Source organism: Nicotiana sylvestris, chromosome 3 (assembly GCF_000393655.2).
Source record: "Nicotiana sylvestris chromosome 3, ASM39365v2, whole genome shotgun sequence".
Classification (NCBI taxonomy): Eukaryota; Viridiplantae; Streptophyta; class Magnoliopsida; order Solanales; family Solanaceae; genus Nicotiana; species Nicotiana sylvestris.
In genome coordinates this window covers 76,453,026-76,463,798 of record NC_091059.1, presented here as the reverse complement: position 1 = coordinate 76,463,798, position 10,773 = coordinate 76,453,026, and the positions used below count along the sequence as shown (strand labels likewise).

Here is a 10,773-nt window from a genome sequence, read left to right as displayed (position 1 = left end):
ACTCAGCCCCATACATCATGGCCGGTCTAACCACCGTTTTATAGAACTTATCTTTAAGTATCGTTGGCACTCTCTTGTCACACAAGACTCCAGATGCTAACCTCCACTTCATCCATCCTACCCCAATACAGTGTGTGACATCCTCGTCGATCTTCCCTCCCCCGTAGATAATCGAACCAAGGTACTTGAAGCTGTCTCTATTTGGGATAACTTGTGACTAAAGCCTCACCTCCACGTCCACTTCCCCTGGCTCAGCGCTGAACTTACACTCGAGGTATTCCGTCTTCGTTCTGCTTAGCTTGAAACCCTTAGACTCAAGAGTCTGTCTCCAGACTTCCAATTTCTCGTTAACACCGGCTCGTGACTCATCAATCAGAACTATGTTATCGGCAAATAGCGTGCACCATGGCACCTCCCCTTGAATATGGTTTGTTATCGCATCCATCACCAGGGCGAATAAGAACGGACTGAGCGCAGAACCTTGGTGTAACCCTATTTCAATCGGAAAATGCTCAGAGTCATCTCCTATTGTCCTAACCCGAGTCTTAGCCCCATCATACATGTCCTTAATTGCCATAAAATAAGGAACTGACACACCTTTTGCCTCCAAGCATCTCTAGAGAACTTCTCTAGGAATCTTGTCATATGTTTTCTCTAGGTTAAAAAACACCATGTGAAAATCCTTCTTTCTCTCTCTATACAGTTCCACCAACCTCCTAACAAGGTGTATAGCTTCTGTGGTGGAGCAACCCGGCATGAACCCGAACTGGTTGTCAGATACAGACACTGTCATCCTCACCCTCGCTTCAACCACCCTCTCCCATACTTTCATGGTATGACTTAGTAATTTGATACCCCTATAGTTGTTACAACTCTGGATATCACCTTTGTTCTTATACAATGGAACCACCGTACTCCACCTCCACTCATCCGGTATCCTCTTCGCCTTAAAAATAACATTAAGCAACCCAGTCAACCACTCCACACTTGCTCTCCCTACACACTTCTAAAATTCCACCGAAATCTCATCTGGCCCGGTTTCTCTGCCCCTACTCATCTTACGCATAGGTCCCACGACGTCCTCGACCTCGATACGCTTGTAGTGCCCAAAGTCACGATGACTATCGGAATGCTCCAATTCGCCTAGCACAATATCACGATCCCCTTTTTCATTCAGAAGTTTATGAAAGTAAGTCTGTCATCTCCTCTTAATATGGTCATCTTCCACCAGTACTCTACCATCTTCGTTCTTAATGTATCTCACTTGGTCCAAATCTCGAGCCTTCCTCTCTCTCAACTTGGCCAGTCGGAATAACTTCTTCTTCCCGCCTTTTTCCCCCAGTTCCTCGTAAATATGACCATAAGACGCAGTCTTAGCCTCCGTGACCGACAGTTTAGCTTCCTTCCTAGCTACCTTATATCTCTCCATGCATGTTCGTCTCTCCTCCTCACCTATGCTCCCCACTAACTTCAGGTATGCTGCCTTCTTCGCTTCCACTTTACCTTGGACCACTTCATTCCACCACCAGTCTCCTTTGTGCCCACTAGAGACACCAGTCGAGACCCCTAACATCTCTCTCGTAGACTCCCTTATACAGTCCGTTGTCGCTGACCACACAGTGTTTGCGTCCCCATTGCTCCTCCAAGCTCTCATAGTCGACAACCGGCACTCCAACTCTTGGGCTTTATCCTTAGTCAACGCTCCCCACCTGATTATTGGGTTTCTCCGAGATATCTTTTTCCTTCTCTTTATCCTAATACTAATGTCTAGCACCAAGAGTCTATGCTGCATCGCGAGTGTCTCACTTAGAATCACCTTGCAGTCCTTGCACAACTTGCTGTCACACCTCCTAAAGAGGAGATAGTCAATCTAAGTCTTCGCTACCGCATTTTGAAAAGTAACCAAATGCTCTTTCCTCTTCGGAAAGCTAGAGTTCGCAATCACCAACCCAAAAGCCTTAGCGAAGTCCAACAGCGAGGTACCTCCTCCGTTCCTCTCCCCAAAACCAAAGCCTGCATGCACCTCGCCATAGCCACCTGTGGACGCCCTAATATGACCATTGAAATCCCCTCCTATGAATAGCTTCTCAGCAGGCGGAACCTGGCGCACAATCTCATCTAATCCCTCCTAGAAGCGTCGTTTAACCTCCTCATCTAGGCCCGCATGCGGTGCATAGGCGCTAACGACGTTTAGGGTGTACTCTGCAACCACCAACTTAATAACCATCAATCTATCATTCACTCGTCTAACCTCAACCACAGACTCTCTAAGTTCCCTATCCACCAAGATACCCACTCCATTCTTACCTTTCTGGGCTCCTAAGTACCAAAGTTTATACCTATCCGCATCCTTCGCCCTCGACCCTACCCACCTAGTCTCTTGGACACACGCTATATTGACCCTCCTCTTCTAAAGAATCTTTGCCAACTCTATAGACTTACCCGTCAATGTACCTACGTTCCATGACCCAATTCTTAACCTATAGACACCCCTGTTTCTTTTACCTCCCTTGCCTCCCGACCCACTCCGTAACCCCTGTCCTACCTCCCGCCCCACCCCTCGCTCCCCCCGAGGACATGACCTCACTTGACCATCCCAGACCACAGTCACTACACCTACAGCAAACTACGAGAAAATCCCTAACACACACAAGGCAACAGACCACGCTAGACAAAAACAGGATGCGACAATAAGCGCACTAATAATGTGAATAAACTAGCAGGAACTAAGATTGCAACAATTTAACTAACACAATAAAGGGGAAAAGAAAAACAGGAGGTACCAACTCCCGCAAGTGGAACCTGGGAATTGTCTTGGTATATACGACGATGTTGTGTCCACCTAGCATGTTCACGTCCAACTTCCGCCGCCCCTCGTTTACCCTTGCCGGGGTTGTTCCTTATGTTTGCACACGCACATCCCGCTCACCGCTAATAACCATAGTCCCTAACCTGAAATACGAACAAAACACCACGAAGACAAACAAAGGAGGGGTTGTCACCGCTACCACTGGTGAGGCCCTACCCGTAGCAAAGGAGCACAAGAAGGTTGTAATAAAACCTTAAATTGATTTTGATTTTTTTAAAATAAATTAAATAATAAATAAATAAATAAAACAGTGAAAAGAAGAACCCTAAACAAAACACAATAAAGTCAAAAAAATAAATCAACACCAACGTATATTACAAATACAAGAATGAGCATGAGATTCAACTAAGGGAAATGGAGATGACGGATGAGGCTATTGCAGTGCCGGCGCCGGTGGTGGTGGTGGAGGATTGTAGGATTGTAAGGGAGGATCTGGAAAGCAAGTGCGTTTGGGGGGAGACAAGAAGAAGAAGAAAACAGGAGAGAGAAAGAGAGGAAAAGAAGACAAAGGTGGGGTAGGGGTGGGGAGGGATGGGGGGAGGGGAGAGGAGAGAGGAGAGAGCTTACCTGGTCTGGTGGGGGGAGGGAGCTTACCTAGTCTGGTGGTTGCCGCCGGTGAAATAGAAATAGACGTTAGGGAGCAGAGAGAGAGAGACGTTAGGGTACAGAGCTTCAAAACTTTAAGAAAAAATACGTATTTTTTCCGGTTAAAAATTTTAAGAGCTAAATTCCTTTTCTTTCACTTGGAGTTGTTAGAAATTCAGTAGTACTAAAATAAAATAATAAAAATTAGTTTTAAAGTTAATATGGTGGAGAAATATTATATCAAGTTTAAATTTGATTTGAAACTTGCGCAAGTTATATAAAGACAATATTAGTAATAGCATATTATCAAACCCCTTAAAATAAAATGGCCTTGAAATAGGAAGATGTTGTTCCCGTAGAAACTCACATCATTGGACTCGCGTACGGTTGAGCTTTGTAATTTTGGTTAAGTTTTTGATATACTAGCCAAGAGATGACAATAACAAGTTTCTCTCCTCTCCCACCCTATGCTTTTTTAACTTACTAATCTTATGATACACGCGTTGCGCGTGTGCCTTGTGACACTGAATAGAAGATTTTAAAAACCCACATAAATATTATTAGGAATTGTGTTTTGAGTTGCAAAATAGAATTTAAAGAAAATAGTGTAAATTCCTAAAAAATGATGAATGTTAATTCTATTTTGCTAACTCAATAACGGAAGAAACATGTTCCACACAAGTTCCCATAGACTTAACTCAAATTATTTACTCATTTATTATTTGAAGGAACATTTTATTTATTCCAAGAGAACCACTTGGAATTAAAATTGGAAGTCTATTCCAATCATTCATCTATGCAGTATTATTATTCAGGGATTTGTATTTAAATTTCTATTTGTATTAGTTAACTTTAAAAAAATCCATACAAGTTTGGACTTTAATGCTTGCCTTTTCAGTTTATTAATCAATCTTAATAGTAGTAAACTCTACTTCAAATGAATTATCACACTTAATTTACGAATGATGTTGATATATGGCCTCTCTTATCATTTTGATGGCTTTGTCACAAGAACAATCTTACTATTACGACTCATACTTGTCACTAATTTTATATTTATATCATAATCAAAGAAAATAATTAAATAAGGTAAAATGTAAGGTAATTTAAAGTTTTAAATAGTAGGATTTGTACATAGTTCAAGTAAGGAAAGATCTAATAAATAAAATATTGTTCATTTAAAAGTCCTACTATTTAAAATTTTTAAATAAAAAAACTATTCAATTTATATAAATCTTGTTTCTTATTTAAACCATATAACATAACTATAATTCCTTTCACGTTACTTTCTAATATTGAGGAAAAAGTTTAAAATAATTAAGAATTTGATTATTTTCAATTAAATAATCCAAGAGAAATTAGTCATTTGATGAAGAAAATGTAACCAATTTGAGAAGTATTGATCGATGAAAATATCTACTTTAGCAATTCTACTCACTGGTGTACATACAATGATACTATTATTTAGAGACGAAGAATTTAACCACGTGCTCATTCAAGTTGATTCAAATCTTCTTGTGTCGTATTTACCTACATTTGTAATTTTGATTTGTTATTCACATTCGTACCCAAAAAATTTTAAAATATTTTATGTTGCGGAACAAAATTCATAAACGTCTACAAAGAAGATATAAAATATAAAGATGGAAGTATTATATTCGTCTGATATTTAATTTGAGTATGATTCATCAAAGTATTGTCAACACAATGGAAAGAAATATTATATTTATGCGACATAGTTCAAATAAGAACCTATTTTCTATTAATTAATTTTAAAATTCTATATATTATTATTTGATTAATTCTAATAAGGAAAATATTAATAATTAAAATTCAGTTGATTTCAAAGTCCTAATTATTAAAAAATTATTTTACTTGATTTTATTCCAAATCGTTAGTAAGTATTCAAATGAAGAGATTATCTAACATTGTTCAGTAATAATTTCAAATAGTACTTTTTAAGACCTTAAAATCAATTAAAATTTACTTGCTTGAAATACTCAATAGAGCTCTTGATGCTTGCCACGTACATAAATAAAATTTAAAGGCTAGAGCATTTCGCTCAAGCTTTCATTTAATTTTTTTCTCAGTTTTTTCTTGGATTTTTCTACATCACGATATCGATTATAAATATTTTAATAATTAAATTTGCTTGTTCAAAATACATAACAATTCAAAAATCATAATTTGAAGGCATAAGGAGTAAAAACGGTTTATACGATATGCAAGTTTCTATGATATTCTATTGTAAAGTAATTTTCTAAAAGACTTGTGTGATTTTATTAAATTAAAGAAAACACAACAACAACAACAACAACAACAACAACAACAACAACAACAACAACAACAACATCTCAATGTAATCCCACAAGTGGGGTTTGGGGAGGGTAATATGTACGCAGACCTTACCTCTACCCCGAGGGGCAGAGAGGCTGTTTCCAGGAGACCCTTGGCTCAAGAGAGCAACAAGAGACAATATATTAGTACTATCAATAGACTCATAATAAATAACATAAAATAAAAAAAAATAACAACAATATAAGAAATATAGGAAATACGAAAAGGATGGAGAAAAGGATGTAAGGTATACTAATATCCAACAGATACAACCCTGCATCAGTAGCTGATCAGTAGCATCCTAAGACTAACTCCTAAATGGCTAGTCTCACTCTAGTGCGATGTAGTAATATTCACAAACTACCCTCTAACCTACAACCTTAATGCTCGACCTCCATAATTCCCTGTCAAGGGCCATGTCCTCAGAAATCCTAAGTCGTGCCATGTCCTGCCTGATCACCTCCTCCCAATACTTCTTAGGTCTCCCTTTACCTCTCCTCGTGCCCATCATAGCCAGTCGTTCACACCTCCTCACTGGTGCATCAGTGCTCCTCCTCTGAATGTGCCCGAACCATCTGAGTCTTGCTTCCCGCATCTTGTACTCCATGGGGGCCACACCCACCTTCTCTCGAATATCTTCATTCCTAATCTTGTCCATCCTTGTATGCCCGCACATCCACCTCAACATCCTCATCTCTGTTACTTTCATCTTCTGGATGTGTGAATTTTTAACCGGCCAACACTCGGCCCCATACAACATAGCAGGCCTAACCACTGCTCTATAAAACTTACCTTTTAGTAACGGTGGCACTTTCTTGTCATACAAGACTCCCGTTGCTAACCTCCACTTCATCCACCCCACCCCTATACGATGTGTGACATCCTCATCGATCATCTCGGTCCCTTGAATAACTGACCCAAGGTACTTGAAACTACCCCTTTTAGGGATGACTTGAGAGTCGAGCCTCACTTCCACTCCTGCTTCCGTCGGCTCGGCCCCAAATTTGCACTCGAGGTATTCCATCTTCGTCCTGCTCAGCCTGAAACCTTTAGACTCAAGGGCATGTCTCCAAACCTCTAGCCTCTCGTTGACGCCGCGTCGTGTCTTGTCAATTAGGACTATGTCATCAGCAAATAGCATGCACCATGGCACCTCCCCTTGAATATGATGCGTTATGGCATCCATCACCAGGGCAAATAGGAAAGGGCTGAACACAGACCCTTGGTACAACTCCGTAACAACCGGAAAATGGTCGGAGTCGCTTCCTATTGTCCTAACCCGAGTCTTAGCTCCATCATACATGTCTTTAATCACCCTAATGTAGTCAACCGGGACCCCTTTAACCTCTAGGTATCTCCATAGGACCTCCCTAAGAACCCTGTCATACGCTTTATCTAGATCGATAAACACCATGTGGACATCCTTCTTCTTATCCCTGTATTGTTCCATCATCCTCCTAATAAGGTGGATAGCTTCTATGGTAAATCACCCCAGCATGAACCCGAACTGGTTATCTGAAACAGACACCGTCCTTCGCACTCTCATTTCTACCACTCTCTCCCAGACTTTCATGGTATGACTCAGTAATTTGATACCCCTATAGTTGTTACATCTCTGAATATCGCCTTTGTTCTTATACAGCGGAATCATTGTACTCCACCTCCACTCTTCAGGCATCTTATTAGTCTTGAATATAACATTAAACAAACCAGTAAGCCATTCCAAGCCTGCTCTACCCACACACCTCCAAAGTTCAACCGGAATTTCGTCTGGCCCGGTAGCTCTGCCCCTCCTCATTTTACGCATTGGCTCCATGACCTTATCGACCTCAATGTCCCTACAATAACTTAATTCATGGGGGTTGTTGGCATTCCTCAATTCACCTAGCACAATATCCTGATCCCCTTCTTCATTTAGAAGTTTATGAAAGTAGGTCTGCCATCTTCTCTTAATCTGGTCATCCCCCATCAAAACTTTGTCGTCATCATCTTTTATGCACCTCACTTGGTCCAGATCCCGAGTTGTCCTCTCTCTCACCTTAGCGAGTCGGAATAACTTCTCCTCCCCTCCTTTGTTCCCTAGTTCCTCATACAGACGAGCAAAAGTTGTCGTCTTAGCCTCCATTACTGCCATCTTCGCCTCCTTCCTAGCTACCTTATATCTCTCACTGTTCACTCTCTTCTCCTCCTCTCCAGAGCTCCCTACGAACCGCGGGTACGCCACCTTCTTCGCTTCCACTTTATCTTGGACAACTGCATTCCACCACCAGTCTCCTTTGTGGCCACCGGTGCGGCCCGAAGATATCCCTAACACCTCTCTCGCCGCCTTCCTTATACAATCAGCCGTCGTCGACCACATAGTGTTTGCGTCCCCACTACTTCTCCAAGCTCCTATTGCCGATAACCTTCCTTCCAACTCCTGAGCTTTATCCTTAGTCAAGGCGCCCCACCTAATCCTCGGACAGCCTCGTACTGACCTCTTCTTCCTCCTTATCCTAATACCAATGTCCATCACCAAAAGCCTATGTTGCGTTGCTAGGGTGTCACCTGGGATAACTTTGCAATCCTCGCACAACCTTCTGTCGCATCTCCTGAGGAGGAGATAGTCAATCTGAGTCTTCGCCACCGAACTTTTGTAAGTAACCAAATGCTCATCCCGCTTCGGAAAACTTGAGTTCGCAATCACTAGATCGAATGCCTTGGCAAAGTCCAACAGCGAAGTGCCCCCTCCTTTCCGCTCCCCGACACCAAAGCCGTTATGCACCTCAGTATAACCAACTGCAGACGACCCAATATGACCATTGAAATCTCCTCCTATGAATAACCTCTCCGAAGGTGGAATACTACGAACGATGTCATCCAACCCCTCCCAAAAACGCCTTTTAATCTCCTCATCCAAGCCTACTTGCGGCGCGTACGCGCTAACGACTTTTAAAGTACACTCACCCACTACCAATTTAATAGTCATTAGTTTATCATTCACCCGCCTAACCTCTACCACCGACTCTCTAAGATGGTTATCTACTAGGATACCCACTCCATTCTTACCTCTCAGGACTCCAGAGTACCATAACTTATACCCATCCATGTTTTTCGCCCTCGATCCAACCCACCTAGTCTCCTGGACACACGCTATATTAATCTTCCTCTTCTGAAGTATCTTCGCCAACTCTATAGACTTACTCGTTAGCGAACCTATGTTCCATGACCCGATTCTCAACCTATAGGCTCCCTTGCCCCCTCTACCTCCCCTACCTCCCGTCTCACACCCTGACCCCAGCCCCACACTCTGCCCCACCCGAGGACATGCCCTTAATCTATCATCCCAGATTGCAGCCACTACACCTACGACAGATCTCAAGAAGACTTACTAGTGCACAACGAACAACGAATCAAACTAGAAGGAAACAAGTGACTACAAGTACACTAGTTGAATGATTGAACTATTGTGAACCAAAGTAACATCAATTTAGCTAACACCAAAAGGGAAACAGTAGAACGGGAGGTACCAACTCCCGAGAACCAAACATGTATTGATTTGTTGTACTTGATGTAGTTGTACACTCACGCATCGCTTCCCACCGCCCGTTGCGGACGCTCGTCCTGGTTGCTCTCCTTTGCTAGTGCTCGTGCGCCTAACTTATCTCCACAACTTCGAGAATATCCCTGAAAACACAGAAAATACCACGACCCGAAAATCAAAAAAGGTTGTCACTGCTACCACTGGTGTAGCCCTGATAGTAGTAGGGGAAATGTAGGGAAAAAACAGAAAACTACACAAATATCTAATGAAATATATTGCCAGAACACTTGATAACTACTATAAATTAAGAAATAATGAGTATTCTTCTATAAATTAAAACAAATCGAAATTATACTAGTTAAATAGAAAAAATCGTTTTTTTATTAGTTGCAACAGAAGAAGACGACAGAAGTCAACTGTTGTTCGAAGCTTATATTTTCAAAATATTAATTAATTCTGAAAAAGAAATTTAGTGAAAAACTCGGTTGAAAAAAATTTAGCAAATTGGAGCGAGAAACTTACCACAGAGATAGATCTGAGCTTGGATGAAGCAGATCGGAGATTTTTAGAAGCTAAAAAATACAGAACGAGAACACAAAAGGGGAAAAAATGATTTAAATATAAAGAGAGAGATTTGCGGTGGAAGGTATTAGTTCTTACAGTGGAAATGGCGTTCATAGCAGCTCAATCAATGAAGAAAGAAAAATACGTTAAAAGAAAAGACAGTTCTAAAAGGAGATTAGATCAGAAAATGGGCTGATTAGATATTACAAACTCAATGTTCAAAATGAAGCAAAATATTCGTGGGTGTGCTGATCCTTACCCTCGCCGATGGGAAAGCAGAGAAGAGGTCACTGCAGCCGACGAAATCGACAGACTACAAACTGTTCGAATATTACCTTCCTGGTTTATAAATTAAAGAAAACACAGAAAAGTTAAATTTGCTCCATAATCAAGAAGCGGAGGATTTCCATACTTTTTTTCTTAAAGTTATGTTACTTAATTAAGGAAAGGATTTATAGGTTTTAAATTCCTAATCGATTTTAAAGTCCTAAATATAAGACTTTAGTTTAAATAAGAAAATACCAAATTTTGATTTATTTTAAAGTCTTAACTATTAGGAAAATAACAAATGGCTATTTTGTCCAGAGTAAACTCTACTTTTAAAAAGTGAAAAAGGCGAACGATATATCGCTTAGCGGACTTTTAATATAGTATAAATTCACTCTAAAATGTCCCTCTAATTGTACATACCAGAAATATACAACAAATATAAAGAAGAAATTAAAGAAATTACAAACGATGCGAACCCCCACCGCCCCCCCCCCCCCCCCAAAGCCTTCGGTCTACGTTTTCTTGGATCATTACAAGTATCCTATTGTGTTTATTTCCCACTTCTTTTAACGACATGATATATTTTCATGTTCAGAGGTCAGGAGATATTGGATTTCGAAGCTGA

General features: G+C 40.8%; 1 protein-coding gene across 1 annotated transcript; it reads right to left on the bottom strand.

Moving 5' to 3' along the window:
- Positions 1 to 1,198: 1,198 nt before the first annotated feature.
- LOC138887552 (uncharacterized) lies at positions 1,199 to 8,879 on the bottom strand. The gene is made up of 2 exons (XM_070169310.1): positions 8,269 to 8,879; positions 1,199 to 1,850 (listed from the first exon to the last, which is right to left on the bottom strand). The coding sequence occupies exons 1-2, from the start codon at positions 8,877 to 8,879 to the stop codon at positions 1,199 to 1,201; spliced, it is 1,263 nt and encodes a 420-aa protein (XP_070025411.1).
- Positions 8,880 to 10,773: the final 1,894 nt, after the last annotated feature.

Coding starts and splice junctions, on each gene's coding strand:
- LOC138887552 (XM_070169310.1), bottom strand. CDS start 8,879: ATGGATGGGTATAAGTTATGGTACTCTGGAGTCCTGAGAGGTAAGAAT. Junction 1,851..8,268: donor AGGATAAGGAGGAAGAAGAG/GTCAGTACGAGG, acceptor TCTCCTCTTTAG/GAGGTGTGACAGCAAGTTGT.